The 16,446-nt window shown below is 47.2% G+C and overlaps 6 protein-coding genes across 6 annotated transcripts; 1 reads left to right on the top strand and 5 right to left on the bottom strand.

The window, feature by feature from the left end:
- Positions 1-3,550: 3,550 nt before the first annotated feature.
- On the bottom strand, positions 3,551-4,431 carry MYCFIDRAFT_170410 (uncharacterized protein; the record flags this gene model as incomplete). The annotated part of the gene is made up of 8 exons (XM_007923526.1): positions 3,551-3,603; positions 3,646-3,662; positions 3,697-3,775; positions 3,810-3,837; positions 3,868-3,932; positions 3,971-4,086; positions 4,117-4,230; positions 4,256-4,431. The coding sequence occupies 8 exons, from the start codon at positions 4,429-4,431 to the stop codon at positions 3,551-3,553; spliced, it is 648 nt and encodes a 215-aa protein (XP_007921717.1).
- On the bottom strand, positions 4,408-7,160 carry MYCFIDRAFT_149398 (uncharacterized protein; the record flags this gene model as incomplete). The annotated part of the gene is made up of 1 exon (XM_007923527.1): positions 4,408-7,160. One exon carries the CDS (start codon positions 7,158-7,160, stop codon positions 4,659-4,661), a length of 2,502 nt encoding a protein of 833 aa, XP_007921718.1. The 3' UTR covers positions 4,408-4,658.
- A 1,926-nt stretch (positions 7,161-9,086) lies between these two features.
- On the bottom strand, positions 9,087-9,915 carry MYCFIDRAFT_149401 (uncharacterized protein; the record flags this gene model as incomplete). Its single annotated transcript, XM_007923528.1, has 1 exon — positions 9,087-9,915. The coding sequence occupies one exon, from the start codon at positions 9,913-9,915 to the stop codon at positions 9,277-9,279; it is 639 nt and encodes a 212-aa protein (XP_007921719.1). The 3' UTR covers positions 9,087-9,276.
- A 457-nt stretch (positions 9,916-10,372) lies between these two features.
- MYCFIDRAFT_35624 (uncharacterized protein) lies at positions 10,373-11,358 on the bottom strand (the record flags this gene model as incomplete). Its single annotated transcript, XM_007921765.1, has 2 exons — positions 10,373-10,549; positions 10,597-11,358. 2 exons carry the CDS (start codon positions 11,356-11,358, stop codon positions 10,373-10,375), a joined length of 939 nt encoding a protein of 312 aa, XP_007919956.1.
- A 291-nt stretch (positions 11,359-11,649) lies between these two features.
- MYCFIDRAFT_87586 (uncharacterized protein) lies at positions 11,650-12,849 on the top strand. The gene is made up of 2 exons (XM_007922788.1): positions 11,650-11,820; positions 11,876-12,849. Exons 1-2 carry the CDS (start codon positions 11,702-11,704, stop codon positions 12,693-12,695), a joined length of 939 nt encoding a protein of 312 aa, XP_007920979.1. The 5' UTR covers positions 11,650-11,701; the 3' UTR covers positions 12,696-12,849.
- Positions 12,850-13,270: 421 nt separating this feature from the next.
- On the bottom strand, positions 13,271-14,746 carry MYCFIDRAFT_64126 (uncharacterized protein; the record flags this gene model as incomplete). The annotated part of the gene is made up of 1 exon (XM_007922092.1): positions 13,271-14,746. The coding sequence occupies one exon, from the start codon at positions 14,744-14,746 to the stop codon at positions 13,271-13,273; it is 1,476 nt and encodes a 491-aa protein (XP_007920283.1).
- Positions 14,747-16,446: the final 1,700 nt, after the last annotated feature.

Below are 16,446 nucleotides of genomic sequence, written 5' to 3' on the forward strand. Positions count from 1 at the left end.
TCGTCCTCCCTTCCTTCTTAACTGTCTTCCCTTCGTCTCTAGTTGTTCGCTGCTATTGTTGTGTTCTGCTAAAGTTATATCTAGTAAGCTATATAGCTTCTAATAGTATTTGCTATTTATAATAATATCGATAATAGCGTAGGTTGTAATAAATTATAGGCGAAGAGCGAAAAGGACGAGTACTTCGGCTAGTATAGTTTATAGTATAGTTGCTATAGAAATATATAGTTAGTTAAGTAGCTAGTCTCTTAGTTTAAAGCTATTCGAATACTAGCTAATATAGTATCTTAATCTGCTAATTTTTAGCCCTCTTAGGCTTTATTAAAGATACCTTCGTTAATAGTAAAGGCGACTTAGAAGTATATAGCGACTATAATACTAATTTATAAAGATAGGCAGTATAAAGCGCTATAATAGTAGACTTAAGAGTAGACCGAGTACTTCCTCGAGTAGCAAAATAAGTTTAAGAAGATTAGCCGTAGTACTAATACTAATAACCTCTAGTTAGGTAACCTCCGAGACCTAGCTACGTTAATAAATAAGAAATATAGTACCGAGCGCACTATAGACTACTTAAAGAATAAGCAGTCGTTAATTAAGAACGACTAGAGTATATAGATTGCTTACCTAAAGTATATAAGTAGCTAGAACAGTATGCCTCTAACCGCTAAGTCGGACGTAGAGACCGCTTATTTCGACGAGAATTTAAGGTGTAGTATTATACTTCCTTCCGTAATAATATAAGAAAATAGGTCTATAGTAACGTATAGAACACTCTCTACTAATCGTAGTAGTAGATAGTAGAACTAAACCGTACCTTCCTAAGAATAGGGTAGAGTATTTACTATTAACTAAGCTAGCCCGGCTAGTATATCTACCGAGCCGGCTACCGAGTATATCCGTATAAGCGACCGGGCTTCTCCGCGTATACGCTAAGTAGGCTTTACGCTAGCAGATTAGCATCGTAGTATACGTAATAATATTATATAACTATTATATAGAATTACTAAGGTAGGATAGGAGACTTTACTTACTTAGGTTCTTATAATTATCTCCTTCCCTCGGTATAGCTATTCTAGCTATAGGGCAATATATAGTAGGATAGCTTTACTACCCTTAAGGCTAATCCGGCCTATACTAACTAGTTTCCTAGACGTCCTATTACCGCCCTAACCTCCCTAGGACTCTACGTATTTAACGCTACTAGTACTATTACTCGCGATCTTACGCCTACTAATCGCTAAAGAAGGTTAGTCGCTAGTATTCTTAGCTAAGGCATCTCCTTCGATCGCTTTCGTTAGACTAGTAATACTACCTTCCCTCGAGTCTTCGGTTAGTTATAAGCCCCTTATAGAGTATATCTTCCTTTCCTTATCGACCTAGTATAGGAGGAGTTTAAAATATACTTTTAGTATATACGTACGCTACCTAAGTCGAAGTAAGAAGGCTGTAATACCTTTTAAAATTATAGAGTAAGTAACTAGATTATCCGCTAGAATCCTGCCTTATAGCTCTTAGCCGTTACCCTTCGACCCGATTACGCCTACGAGCTTATTTCTATTCCTAAGCCTACTACGTAGTTTAAGGTAGGCGAAGAAGGTTATAAAAACTACCCTACTAAGGAGTCTACTCGTATCGGATAAGACTTAGTAAAGCTCGTAGCTAGCGATAGTACTAGCTGCCTTTATATTATAGTTAGCCTTATATCTAAAAATAAGACTAGCTACTCTACTATTATCGAAGGTATATATAAGCTAGAGATCTTTATAAACTAGGTATAGAAGCTTAATAACCGCGGTCTAGTTCTATTAAATAAGATCGTTAAGCTTACTAATAAGTACCTTACCGTCGACGATCTCGAGTATATATTCGATAGTTAGCCTAATAGCGAGTAGTAAGCCGAGTAGATCCTTATCTCCCTTAAGGAGTACGAAGTCTCTATTTAGATACTATACCTCTTATACAGCGATTAGAAGGCTAAGAGTGACTATATATTAATCGACCTAAGCTACTCTCGTATTATTAATAGTACTAAGGTTAAGGGCTACGAGAACTTAATAGTCTCGTAGGTTACTAAAGTATATCGTAATCTAACGGCTCTCCTAGGCTCTAACTCCTTTATACTATTCGCTTTCCCTATAGCTATTTTAGTCGAAGGTCTTAGTTATATTTCCGACGCCCTAGTTAGTAGAATTCCTTAGTTAAGGTATATTATTTAGAACGAAGTTAAATAAATCCTCTAATTTACTAAGTAGGAACTTAAGGAATATCTACGCGATTAGGAGAAAGCTATTAAGGAGAAAGCTACTAACCTCCTTATTAATTAAGCCCTCTATAAGAAGTAGTATTATAGTACTAATACTAATAGCTTTAATATCTATAGAAGAGATCTCTAGAGCCGACCGGCGGATAAGACTATTACTAGTAAGGATTACGGTATTTTAAAGCAATAGTAAGTCGGTATAGTAGATTAGTTACTTACTTATAGATTAGAGCGATGTTTTTATATATTAATAGTACCTTAGGCTAGGAATAATACTACCCTAGGGGTATTATTATAGAATTTAAGAAAATAGCCTTAGCTAAGAGTGCTAAGGTAATATATAATATATAACTATTTCTTTGTTTTTAGCGTTTAATTATAAGATATATCTAGTTAGATACAAAGAAAAGAGAGGGATATTAGCTAGTAACCGGCCCTATACCCTTTAGGCTAGGTAGTAAGCCTATAAAAGAGGCCTCCTTCTATAGAATTAGATAGATTATTAACCTCGTACAATATACTATTTATATTATACTCTAATAGTGCCTCTATTATAGGGCTCTAATTATTATAGCTTAAATAATAAGTTTACTATCCTATTATACTAAGTATAGCTACCTATAGTGCTATAGGTTATACTGCTTTCGGAGACTTATACTATTACTATTAGTAGTTATAGTAGTATTAGTTTCCGTCCTTTACTACTTAAATATAGAAATGTTTTAGACCTCCCTTTTCTAAACCCTCTCTTAGATACTAACTTTTTTTTAAATATACTCGATAATATATTCCTTAGAATTCTTTTAGAGTCGTAAAGGTATAGCTTCTACTAGTAATATCTATCCTTACTAGTATATAAATTCGTTTTACTCTTCTATTAAATCTATTCTATAATCTACTAATAATAAATAACCCTTTAAATTACTACCTCCCTTAAGAAGCCTTCTACTATATCTTATCTCGTCTCGCCTTAGTTACTAATAAGAAGCTAGGACCCTAGAGTTCTTAGCTTAGTAATGCTTTTACTATCCTATATATAGTAAGAAAGATAATAGAGATAACTTTCCTATCTAAAAGAAAGAAGATAAGGATATAGATAATACTAGCTCTTAGATATTATATATAAAGGTACTAATTCTATCTTCTAGATCCTACTAAACTATATAAGTAGTAGGACTCCTTACTAGACAGATCCTACTATATACTTAGCTAGCTTTCGTCTCTCGACCTCGGGCCTACTACTACTTCTAGTAAAAGAAAAAAAAATCCCTAAAAAAAACAAAATTCTTACTCTGCAAATTGCCCACTCTCGGAATCGCTATTTACCTTTTTATTAGCACCTATCCTCAAACTTCAACGCAGTTACTAAGTTACAAGCACACTTACAACCGAGGATCTTCTCATATTCGCATCACGAAGCATACGAGTGAGACGCTGTACCACTAAGCCAAGCGGGCGTTCTATCCCATGTTCGAAGTGAATCGAAGGATGTGATTGGATGACGGAAGGGGACTCAGAATCGAATATGTCCACTCATAAGGCTCACTAGCCGAGGCATCGCCGAGTCGACCAACCTTGCTGCAGGATCAACTCATACATAAAACAGGCGGCCTTGCAATCCTATTCATTCCCGATGTCATCTTCAAGCTCCTGTGTTCCATACATAGTTCTATGCTAGTCGACAGCATAACGATACGATACTGCAACCCGAAGCCTGGTGGATGTGTTCGACGCTTTCCAACCAGATCCGGGTATACTCTGAAGGATAAAGCCCGGAACACACATAGAAGCGAGGCAAGACTTCATTACCACGGTCCTTCCCTCTGAAACCAGGTTGTCTTCGAATATCGCACGCTGCGCATCGGTCGGGCATATAAGTAACATGATTCGATGACGTTAAAGCGGCTGGAACGAAAATTGGTGACAAAGAAGAAGGGAAAAAAAAATTCCCAATGGAATTTATTCTACTTCGACAGCTACAGACATACATACATTTGAGAAGAGAAGAGAAGAGAAGAAGCGCGGAATTTCATGCCTCGAATTCCCCGTATTCTGTCGAGTAAGAGCAGAAGAAGAGGTATAGGAGTTTCCATTTCATAGTAGAAAAAAAAAGTTCGAAACTTCGAAGCCAAAAAAGAAAAAAACGCTTCGAACTCAGGTCCTGACATTTGCGATTCTCTCGGACTTGACACACTCTAAAAATATGCTGCTGTCATCGTCTGTATCAAGATGTTATGCCCCTCCCAAGGCCATGCAAAATATTCATCCAATGCTATGCAACCCATGTCGCCGTCGCTTGACGGCAATGTTCCAACGCCATGCGCTTGCGCTGTCGTTTATGATCAGCAGCAGACTCCAGCGCATCCAAGAATATGTTTCGCCTCTTCAATACAAGTCAATCCGTGGCCGCCTTGGCCGATTCCCGTTCCTGCACGAGCCATTCCATGATACTTTCATAGCAGAGCACGTACTGCCTCAGACTTTGCACCATGCTGATGCGCTGGTGTCGGAAGTCTTCCACTGTCTTCTCGACCAAGTCGAGATCGTCCTTCTGCGTCCAAGGACCGTCAATGGCTTCGCTGTTCTCCTGGTACTGCGATTGAGAGGCAAAGAAGCCACCGCCACTCTCCTTGCGTGGCGGTTGTTTGTCAATGTCCATCGGTGTGCCTTGTCGTGAATTTCTCGAGATGTGCTGACGCTTGAGCATATCAATGACCGAATCGACCGTACAGAAAGTACCTGTCCGGCCACATCCAGCACTGCAGTGCACAAGGACCGGTCGCTTGTTCGGTGGCTCGGGCTCGGAAGAGTTTGTCTTATTATTCGCTCGTACCACCGCGTTCGTCTGCTCCACGAGTCCGAGCAAGTGTGCAGGATGAGCGGGCGCGCCGAAGTCTGGCCAGTTGGAGTATTGCAACTGTGTGACCTCGCGCGGTGGCTCAAAGGCAAATCGGTCGTGGCGAACCAAGAACTTGCGCACAATCACATACGGCTGATCGCCACCTTTCTCCTCCTTACCGTCGATTGTGGCGAGCGGCACTTGTGGGTTCGAAGAGTTGGTGGAGTGGCGCTTGACCGCCCAAGGTCGCTTCTGATGTCGCTTAATTCGTGAAGGCTCGAGCGATGCGCGCTTTTCGGAGAGAAATTCCAGATGAATACTACCATACTGCTTCTCATCCCAGTAGTTGTGTGCCTTGACTTGCGCGCCCTCCTTCTCTGCTGTAAGCATGACAATGACGCGCACGTCTTGCTGCCAGACGACGTCCCAGAAGTCATTGAATGTGGCGGGAATTGGTGCTTGCGTCGAAATGTATCGTTTATTGCTCCAGGCGGCCTTGATGTGGCTGGCATTGAAGTAGTCACAGCCGTGGCTTGGCACGCCTTGCAGCTTCACGCGGGAATGCTCGAAAGGCCAGATGTTGTTGTAGCGATTCTTGTTGCCCTTTTCCAGACCAGCAATGCGGACAGAACCGCCGGTTTCCTGCTTCGGCGTCCCCCACGATACGTTTCCCGAAAGTGCATCTTCCATTCGCTTCTTTTCGCGTCTTTCAATCTGCTCGAATCGTTGCGACACCGTCTGGCCCTGATTTCGCTCCTCCGCAACAGACTTGAGCCAGTGTGGGTATTCTTCTTCCGCCGACTTGGTCTCCTTGTTGGGGTGCTTGATGGGGATTTGGCCGACACCGCCGATGAGATCCATATTTTGCCTGATGTTTCCGAAGAATGGATTCGCTGGCTTGTCAGTAGAAGGCATCGGGCAGCCTCCTATAACAGGTGCGACCTTGGGTCCGTCATTGTCAACGCCGTTTGCTGCCCCACCCGGCGAAGCATCTGCACCACTCTCGATATAAGCGGGGAAGGTCTTCGCAAATTCATTAAATCCACCTCGAATGATGAAGAGTGTTCCACCAAAACCCTCGCCTTGGAATTTCTTGATGGTGTTCATGCAGATGGTGGCGTCTTTCAACGCTGAGGAGTTGCCGTCGTAGACGATAATGTGACTGCTCTTGCGCCAATTTTCGAATCGCGCTCGTTGGATTTCGTCGTTGAAAGTGTCGGCCAGCTTGTGCACGTTGAAAGACGGTCGCTTCAGCAATGTGGTCGGTATGCACAAATTCAATGCTGTCATGATACGAGAATGTGCGTATTGTGTCTGTACACGTAGGTCCAATAATAATATATTATCACCCTTTGAATTGATGAGGTTGATGACATGCTGGGGCGGCACCATGAATCTATCATCGCCGTCCGATGTGAGGGGTATTGTGTCCGCTCGTGTCTTGGTAGCATTGTAGGAAGCAGTTAAATTATCGAGAGGCAACTGGAATCGATGGTGCTCAGATCCTGCAGACTTGGGCGACTCGGTCTGAGGCGATTCCGTCTGAGCTTGACCTGTCACGCCATCAAAGGTAGGCGGTGATCCGCGGCGTCTACTTTCCGTTTTCGAGCCAGGACTCAGCACTCGCTTGGGTGAATGAGACAGGCCGTGTGAGGTGTCGAGCATGTTTCGATGCGATGCGATGGGTATGTCTCTGGGTGTCGTGCCAGACTTGGAGGACTTGTGCACGGACGAGCGACTAGAGGTCCTGTCACGGCTCGGGCGGGAAGATGGTGTACTCGACGCAGGCATAGTCATCTTGAAGTTGTTCAGACCACCTAGACTGAAAGTCTTGCTGCTCTCCGACTGTTTCCTAAATGCTTCATATTCGGGGGATTGGTCGAGCGGGACTACGCTGGGTGAGATGGCGGCGGTCGAGCGCACAGTTGAGGAGGGAGGACTCCAGTTATTCTTGGCATGGTGGGGGGTATCGGTGAGGAAAGAGGAGGCATCTGTGTGGAAGGCAAAATAATTGGGCGAGGGAGTGTGCGGCGGCTGACGTCGTTGTGGACTGGTCATAGGCGGCGGCGGGGAGAGAAAAGGCGTCATGGCGGGATTTGTCGAGGGAGTGGTGGTCGGTCGCTGCGAGGTGCGCTGCGACTGCTGATATCGCGGCGAGGTCGCTGTCTCGGTCATGATGTCGTTGGCGCGGGGCGCGGCGAGGCGAGGCGAGGGGCGTGCCCGGTGACTGGTAGTGTCGCACAGGCGTTCGTATTGAATATTATTGATTAATGGCTGAGTAGTCGGGGCGGGCGAGTGATGTCGACAGAGCACGCGCCACAAGTTTGTGACGAGGGTGGAGCATTATCCGGGCGCAGGAGTCTAGACGGGTTGCCAAGTGTTCGACATGCTCAGGTTCAGAGTTGTTAGACAGTGGTGGCTGCGGTGCAGGTACGCGTGCGGTCACAGGTCGACTTCGGTGACGTCAAAGCAGAGATCGGAGTTGCGTAGGTGTGCCTGAGGCAAGGAATGCGGCGGCCTCTTCTTTCAGGGCAGAAGGAAGGTGACAGCGACGATGGCCAGGCAGCGGCACAGCTGGGGGTGCGTATTTCGGCGGCAGCAGAGGGCGAGGGCGAGGGCGGGTGCGAGGGCGAGGAGATGATGAGTCGAGCACGAGAGCGAGGAGATGATGAGTCGAGCACGAGAGCACACTACTACCTGAAAGTCAGTGAGTGAGTGCGAGTGCGGCAACTGAATGGCGTGAGCGAATGCTGGCCCTTGCCCTGACCCTGGATTGTCGCGTGCACGAACGTCATTCCTGCAGGCCTGACTCCCCTCTCCCCTCCATCCGCTACCACACCTCGCACGCTTCCACTGCACATTATTATTCACCGGTGCATGCTTCATTCACTCATCATCCCCTGTGTACACATCCAGACATGCTCCTGTACATCTCTCACTGCGTCGGTGAAGACGCCCGCAGGCTCCATCGTCCCGCTGCCCGCATCTCCAGTGGACCCCAGACGATCGAATCTAGACTTTTCCGAAAGCGGATCAGCCTTGCCGGGTAGAGCACGCTTCCTATCAGCACCCCGCCAACGACTGTGCCTCTCTTGCTGCTGATGGCTACGTTATTATCATGCAGTGCGGTCTGCGAAGCTACATTTCCCTGTTCGGCTCACGCTGTCCCTCCGCGCGGCTCCGAATGTGCGCGTCATGCACGGTGAATGCTCACGCGGCACAATTACCGGCAACTACAACTACGATGCTTTGAGCTCACTGCACTGCACGCACGCACTGCTTGATCCCGCCACGCCCAGATCCATACAGTAAGCACGCTTGCTGATCCAACAACTCGCGCCTGGCCAACACTTGCCACCGATTACCAGCGATCGTCTAGGGAGCTCCATCCGATACACGAGTGAGAAGTTGTGAGTGGCAGCCTCATGCCCCTCGCTCCGGTCGAGCAACAAACTTTGAACCCTGCTTTCGCCTCGCAGATTGCTGATCTTTTGCCCTGCATACAGATAGATCCTCCTTCCCTGGATTCCCTTGGGGCAGCACGAGGCGAGCCTTACTAGCCAGCACCGCGAACGAACTGCCGGACGTGATGATGCTAAGCTGATCCCTTCTTCTCGGCAAGTAATCTGTACGAGCGAGGCACTTCGAGTGACTCTTCTGAAACCAGCGTGCACAGTGAGGTGGAGCAACTCTTCTGGAGTCGGCATGGACAGCGAGGTAATGTGAGCTACCCGCGAAATCGAATGGCCAGAGCACTCGAATTGTTTAGGATCGTACGAAATAATAGCAACGGCTTATTCTATCTACTATCGAATTTTCGCTCGTATTCCGGGGAAAAAGAAAAAAAAAACTTAGAAAGGTTTTATAGAATAGCGGAGAAAATAATAGGAGGGGGGAGGGTGTAAAAAAAAGTTATAGACTATTTCTACTACTCCTACGAGCGAGCGTAAAGGAAGCAAAAACTCCCGTTCTATTCGCATTTTTCGTTTAGATTAGATAGAGATTTTCTACGAATGATGAGATAGGTTGCTAAATGAAACTATATCCGCTAGCCAGCCGCGAATCAGTTGAACAAGATACGAGCCACCACGAGCCAGGCAGGCAGGTAGGTAGGCATTCAAAATTCTTGAGTAAGAGTTTCGTCGCCCAGCCAGAGGTGAGCACTACCACGCCTTCAACACTGCGCATGCTCCATCATCCCCTTCAAAAAAAGCTCCTTCTCCATCTCCACACCTTCCCGCTCTCTCCTTCCCCGCCACTCACGATCTAGCATTCCAAATTGATCCTCATCCCACCAGCGACCAGCAACATACAAACTCTCCCGACTGGTACCCTCAAGCTTGAACCCAAGCCTCTCATACAAGCGTCGCGCGCCTTCGTTATACTCGAAACAGCGAATCGCCACTCTGTGCATGCCGGCCGTGTCGAATGCCCATTCTAGAATCCAGGAAATCGCTTCGGTTCCGTAGCCCTGAGCTTGATAAGGCTTGATGATACCAAGACCGATTTCTGTGAATCGGTGGTGGCCGAGATATGAGCGGACGGGGGACAGTTGCATTGCACCTATGGGAACTGGTTTCGAGTTCTCATCTGCTGAGGCAAGGCATATGACCACTCCGATGAGGGCTTCCTCGGCGCAATACTTCATGTAGTTGATGGCATCCTTTTTGGATTGTGGTTTCGCGAGTGCAGCGTTTGAGCTTCGATATGCTATTGGGTCTTGCTGCAGTGTTAAGAAGAATGCTTCGTCTTCTGCTGGCTCCACGGCGCGATAGATGAGTCGTTGTGAGCGGAACGGGTCGACGTTGTCCATTATTTCATCAAGATCTTGTGTCCGTGGTTGCCTGGGGTTGGAAAGGGATCACTGGGGCATATGTTGAAAATTGTACCTCTAGACCAGATACAGACACCGCTTATTGCTGGATGCTGGCAGGGTGATGCCCTAGACCACTTGCGAATTCTTTCGGAGAAGATTTTGGAGTCTGCTTCGAACGCGAATTGATCGAGGCACAATATCTCTGATGCCGGTTGTAGGAGTGCGAGAGGAATCAGAAGTCGAAGTTGAATTCGCGAGCAAGGTTCAAATTCCGCTTAGTCATCACCTTTTTCGCTCCTCCTAGCCATGGTAAATGATGAGCTCTCTTCGTGGGAAACATGCTATTCTCTCAGCCGAAATCAGGATTATCAAGGCTCCGGAGATCGCAGACTGTAAGGAAAGTCCGAAATTCGGTCATGGGCGTGACGAGCAATACTAGTGATTTTGGAAGGTCCTATCTTCCGACACCCGGGTATGAGGATTCCGTTCGCACACCATATTCGTGATCAAATGCCTTGAGAAGGCCCTTGAGATGGACTGCTGCAGCTGCGACAACGAGGACATGGAAGATTTGGTGAGAGCTGCCAAGGATGTCGAAAGCGCCTGGTTTCCATCGTTCCGGAACACGAGCCTTTCACACAGTCAGCACAGCTTGTGAAACGCTGCCCTCTTACTTACAGCGTAGATCATAGCTCCTATAATGTAGAGCAACCCCTGGGTGATCAACCAAGATAACGCGATCCGTTGCTCAACCTCTGCCCATCCATGGATGCTCAGCCCATGCAGGACCGGAAATACTGCACTGAGACCCATCATCACGAACATAAACGCTCTGAAGGGCCTCCAAGAGGGAGAGCGGAACTTTGGATGGAGTACAACAAGCACAGTTCCCGCACCTATCGTAGTGATCATCGACCAGTACAAATTGATCAGATGAGGTTCTGCGCTGAATCCATAGAATATCGATGGGATAAAGCTACCCCAGATCAAGAACACAATGCCAATGTAGTCCAATCTGTTGCCAAGTTTCGCCACAGCATGCGAGTGGTTCGATATGGTGTGGTAGGTTGCACTCATGCCAAGACAAGCGACGGCTCCTAGAAAGAAGCAGGAGAAGACCATGACGTCCTCGGTCGTCGCCATCTCGAATCTCGGTCTGATGCTGAAATAAAGTTTTGTTCCTGCAGAGCCTGCCAGAAGGGCGCCGATCAGATGGGACCATATGTTGATGGTCTCGTTATGCCAGCTGCCAATACTTGCTGCGGATCTTGCGTAGGAGTTCGATGGAGGTCGATAACCGCTATGGATGAATTGGTTGTCTTGCATCCATTCCGGCAATTGGGACCATAGGATTGTCAAGGCCTTTTCTGCTCTCGTCTCGCCAGTTTGCAGTGCATTGGAAGAAGAGGCACTCGTCTTCTCGCTCTCAAAGCCGGCCATCGCACGAGAAGATACAGGAACAGAGAAAAGAGAAAAGTGACCTTACGCCTGGCAGAATATGGTTGAGCGCTCTATCATAATATGTGTGCAGACGAGGAATCGAAGTGAAGGTTGAGACGCGGAACACGTCAGGAACGATTGCACGCACGGACCTTCCTCGTTCTCGCTTTCGCACCTCCCTTGACTGGCCACGGCTTCCATCAAAACAACATCACCTCTCGTCTCCATCTTTACCAATGTGCTGATGTCGCGTTGACCATTGCATGTGATCGTATTTGGAGCCGAGGTCTTCACAAAGTCCCCAATTCTGGACCCAGCTGCCCTCCGTCAGAACGCATCCATCATGGCAAATCCAATACGGCCACCCGCGAGACGAGGTCCTTCAGGCGCTTGGAACAGACTCAAACCCATGCCTATGGATCCACTCGATGCATACGGACTTCCATCGAAAGGAGAAACAAGGTGCTGACTCGAAATCCGACGCTGTCCGTCTCTGCAAAGCTGACAGACCATGGAGATTGCACGACTACAAAGCCCAAGAAGCCTACTTCCGCGAGATCAAGGGAAGATACATGAAATTCTGCGCCTCGGCAGGCGGTCGCGAAGGACTGGAAGCAGCCTTATCTTCTCTCAACACCATCAAAGCCCCAATCCCTCTCCCGGGACCCCCAAAAATCACATCGTCAACATCAACGCAAGAACGACCCCAACTCCCCCATCGCCCTGCTTCCGCCACCGACCGCGCACCCAACGATTTACCCAACATCCTCCTCGCCATGCGCAAACTCCGCGAATCCATCCTCGCAACCCGCCGCACCGACAATTTCGCCCAACGCGCCTACATGTTCATCATCCACGCCAGCATCCTCACGAAATCCTGGGAATCCTATCTCCCGGCGCTCCACTACCTCTTACACAAAATCCACCCCCACACGCCCCTATCCGAACCCGAAATCCAAGAATTCTCCGGCTACCAGATTTTGGATTTGTGCTGTCGACAAAACGAACTCCTCGATGCTTTCGCCGTGAAAGTGCGCTTTCGGCAGAGAGATCGAAGGGTGAATTCGGTGCTCAAAGCTTTGGTCAGGGATGATTGGGTGAGGTTTTGGCGCTTGAGACGAGTTGTGGATGGGTATCAGAGGGCGGTTTTGGAGTTTGCTGTGGAGCGCATGAGGCTGCATGCGTTGAAGTGTTTGGGGAGAGGGTATATGCAAGCTGAGAAGGCTTATGTGGAGAGATGTGGGGATTCGGAGTGGAGTGAGCTTGTGAGGAATGGGTGTGGGTGGCAGTTGCAGGAGAGTGGGATTGTTATGATTCGGAAGTTGAAGGCGAAGTGAGTCTGGAAGGGAGGGAGGTCGCGAGCTTTTTTTTCACCGTCACCGTCGTTTGCTTGATCGAGATGATCATATAACTTTGTTAGGTATACAGAAGGAAGGAAGGAAGATTTTTTCCAACGCAGCCAGAAGTTCTTTAGATGGTTACTAATCCGAGAAACCCATGTCCATCCATTTCTCATACAAGTATTCGATACTAATTCGAGATCAATACTAGCTATATATACGCGTATAACTGCATGTCGAAGTCGAATTTTTGACTTGGAACTTGAGACATTATCCGTCCCTTTAATTGTAATACTGGGAAGAAGTCGTTCATAAGTAAGCTTTCAAATTTAAGAGACTCCAGTTAGGGGTGGAAGAGGGTGGAGGGACGTGGTTGGTCTTGAGAGGATTGGATGTCGGTATCGTGGAACGTGCGTTTAGACGGAGGTTAGGTATGAAGGGATCTGAGCGCTTGAATGCTGTGGTCGAGTAGAAGAAAGAATGTGGATATCCTGCTGTGCCAGAACTCACCCGAAAACAGGATTTCTTCTTCGCACTGGCAGTGAGCAATGCCGATCACGTCGGACCTGTATCTATACATCGATCGGACACTTCACATCATCTCCAAGGAGCTTGATCAACTCCTTGACATCGCTCAACCTATCCAGACTCAGCACCTTCTTCTCAATCTCCTCTCTTCTCTCATTGCTCAGAATATCTTTCACCAGCATTCGCCACTTATTCACAATATCCTCGCTGCTTGCCGGAGGATCAATACCTTTCGGCGCATTGACAATCGCTTTGAGCTCGCTGCCATCTTTGAATTTCACGACGACTATGGTCTTGAATAACGCATCGTCACCTTGATCGAGTTTTGGATCATGCTCCGGGTGAACACGCGACATCAAGTTCCTGATCTCTGACCGATTGAGCTTGCTTGCGCCGTATTGTGCCATGAGCACCTCTCTGTCCAGAAGCTGGGCCGCAGCAGCGTACTGAATTGACATCTGTGCTCCGGTGCTCGTGAGCGGCTTGTCTGGAGGTGCAATCCAGCCACCGTGTTCGTAAGCAGGCTTGCCATGCTGAGTTTTAACAGAAACGATGCCGTCGAGCTTCTCCGCAACGAATCGATCTGGATGTGCTTTCTGCAGATTCGCGATACAATCAATCGTGCTGTGCAGAGCAGCCATCGCGGCGTGAAGTTTGACTCTGATACCATGGATTTCCCATCGAGAGCCAAGGCCCTTGATCAGCTGCTCTGGAAAAGTCTTGGGCTCCTGAGTGATGCCTTGACCGAAGCAGCTGAGAAAGCCGCCATATGGCACTTCATATACTTCTTGGATGCCAGTGTAATTCTCCTTGGCCATTAGTGCTCCGAACAAGCCATTTCGAGATGCGAAGCCGTGTTGCATCCGTTTGGCCATCGAACCAAACTGTGCTGACATGAGACCACCAGCTTGTGTGCATGCAATGCCGAGAGCTGATTCTGTTTGGGCTGGAGTGAGGCCTAGAAAAGAGGATACTGCGGCCGCGGATGCTGAAGGCCCTTGCACGGCACCGCTATGCCAACCTCTCGACAACAGGTCACCACCACGAAGAGCCAGTCCAACGCGAGGTCCGATCTCACAGCCAATAACATACGCCTCGAGGAAGTCCTCTCCAGTGAAAGACTTGGACGGATCTTCGGCCGACTCCGCAGCAGCGAAAAGAGCAGGCACAAGTACTGCGTTCGAATGCAGCGGAGCCCTTGAATGATAGTCATCCAACTCGAAGCCTTGGATGAAAGTGCTGTTCAAGATGGCAGCAGGAATGGGCGAGAGCTTCTTGCCTTCCCATCCGATGACCGTGCATTGGCCGGCTGGCTCCATCTTGAAGATGCCATTGGCGGCAATCTCGGACCATGGTAGATGAGATGCCACTAGAGCACATGCTATGCCGTCCAGAATGAGATACTTGGCTCGCTCGATGACTTCGGTTGGGATATCTGCGTAACGTGTGTCATGGATCCAGTTGCAGAGCCGGCCGGTGACTCCATCCGGATTGCTTGGAGCTGTTGAGGAGGAAGACATGGTGTTTCTCGAGGCCCTGAGATGTAATCTGATGATTGAACCTTTTTCTCACCTGTTGTCCGCACCGCTGCATCCGGCCTACGCTCTTTCTAAGTATTAGCAGCTCGGGTATGTGTTGCGCCGTTGCATCATTCGGCCTCAGCGTGGGCGAGGTCGCTCAAACGCCGCGATCGCGTAAGATATGTTGCTTACTCCCATGAGCGACCAGCCGGACGATCTCCATGGCGAGTTCACGGAGAGGCTGAGATGGGGGCGTGACTATTCATAAACCTGCCCTGGTTATATGTAAACCCGCCCTCCGGCAACGGAGGAGCCTAAGGCAAATTAGTTAGTAATACCTTACCAATTCTACCTCTATCTTCTCTGCTATAGGATTCTCGCCTTACCTTACTGTCGCTAACACCTTATTACCGCTAATACCTTATTATTACTAGTACCTTATTATCGCTACTATATCGAGCCCTTCTATATAGTTATTCGAGCGGAGCGACAGACTAAAAACAGGCACCTAGAGCAACCTAAGGAGCTTACGACGAAGGTTGTAGAAGGTGTCTATTTAGTCTAGCGTAGAGCTCGAGAACAAATTAGATTGCTACTAATAACGTAGCTAATATTAGTAGTAAGGAGGCAGTAGTAGTAGTATTAGCGTAGGAGGGCTGAATTTCAAAGATGCGCCCGCAAAATCGAGCGCGCGCTATAATTAGTTAACAATTCAAGTTACTATTACGTGCCCTCTAATAGTCCTATAACAAAGGCAATACTATATAATATACTAACAGTACTATAATCCCCTAATAGCACTATACGCTAATAGCACTATACGATAATAGCACTATACGCTAACAGCCCTATACGCTAATAGCCCTATACGACAACCGCCCTACGATAATAGCACTATGCGATAATAGCACTATACGATAATAGCACTATACGACAATAGTACTATGCGATAATAGCACTATACGACACCCCTATACCTGCCTCTTCCGCAACTAACGAAGTAACGACCTTCTATAGCAAAACAAACACAATCTATAGCGACTTTTAACGGTAAAATCTAATATTGTTCTCGGGCTCTACGCCGTCGCTCCGCTCGATTAGGATAAGCACTATAGGGCTTGAACGATACTTTATAGGCTAATACTGCTGCCGCCGCCGCCGCCGCCGCCGCCGCCGATAAAGAATATACTAATACCTCGCTTTTTAATAATAAGAAGCGCTAGTTAAGGGACCTACGCTAGGGCTTCGCTCTACCGCCGCTACCTCTATTTAGGCGCTTTATAGTTAAATTCGTATATATGCTACTCGTAACTTCTATTTCTATACTATACTACATTAGGTTTAGCGCTATTCGAGATCTTATTCTAGCGAAGCGCCTAACGACAAACCGTTCTAGGCAGGTATAGGCTCGCCTATCTACCTACTAGTATATATATATTAGCTCGAATACCGCAACAACTATTACCCGTAGTATAGCACTTTATAGAGACGGTTCCTAGATAGTTTAGTAATTAAGAATATCCGCTATTTTAATAATACTATTGGTTTATAAATTCGAGAATTATTATTAGGAAATATAAATTACTAGTCTCGCCTAACTCGTTTGTCTACCCCTATATACTTTACGATTAAACAAACGACACTCTATAGCGACAACAAATCGTCGGAGGTCTACCTTTCTAGTGCCCTCTATAACCTCC

This window comes from Pseudocercospora fijiensis, assembly GCF_000340215.1.
Source record: "Pseudocercospora fijiensis CIRAD86 unplaced genomic scaffold MYCFIscaffold_1, whole genome shotgun sequence".
Lineage (NCBI taxonomy): Eukaryota > Fungi > Ascomycota > Dothideomycetes > Mycosphaerellales > Mycosphaerellaceae > Pseudocercospora > Pseudocercospora fijiensis.

What these genes read in the sequence shown, in the direction of transcription:
- MYCFIDRAFT_87586 (XM_007922788.1), top strand. Translation starts at nt 11,702, where the DNA reads ATGGCAAATCCAATACGGCCACCCGCGAGACGAGGTCCTTCAGGCGCT. An exon ending in CCATCGAAAGGAGAAACAAG is followed by an intron (nt 11,821 to 11,875) that starts GTGCTGACTCGA and finishes CAGACCATGGAG; the next exon opens with ATTGCACGACTACAAAGCCC.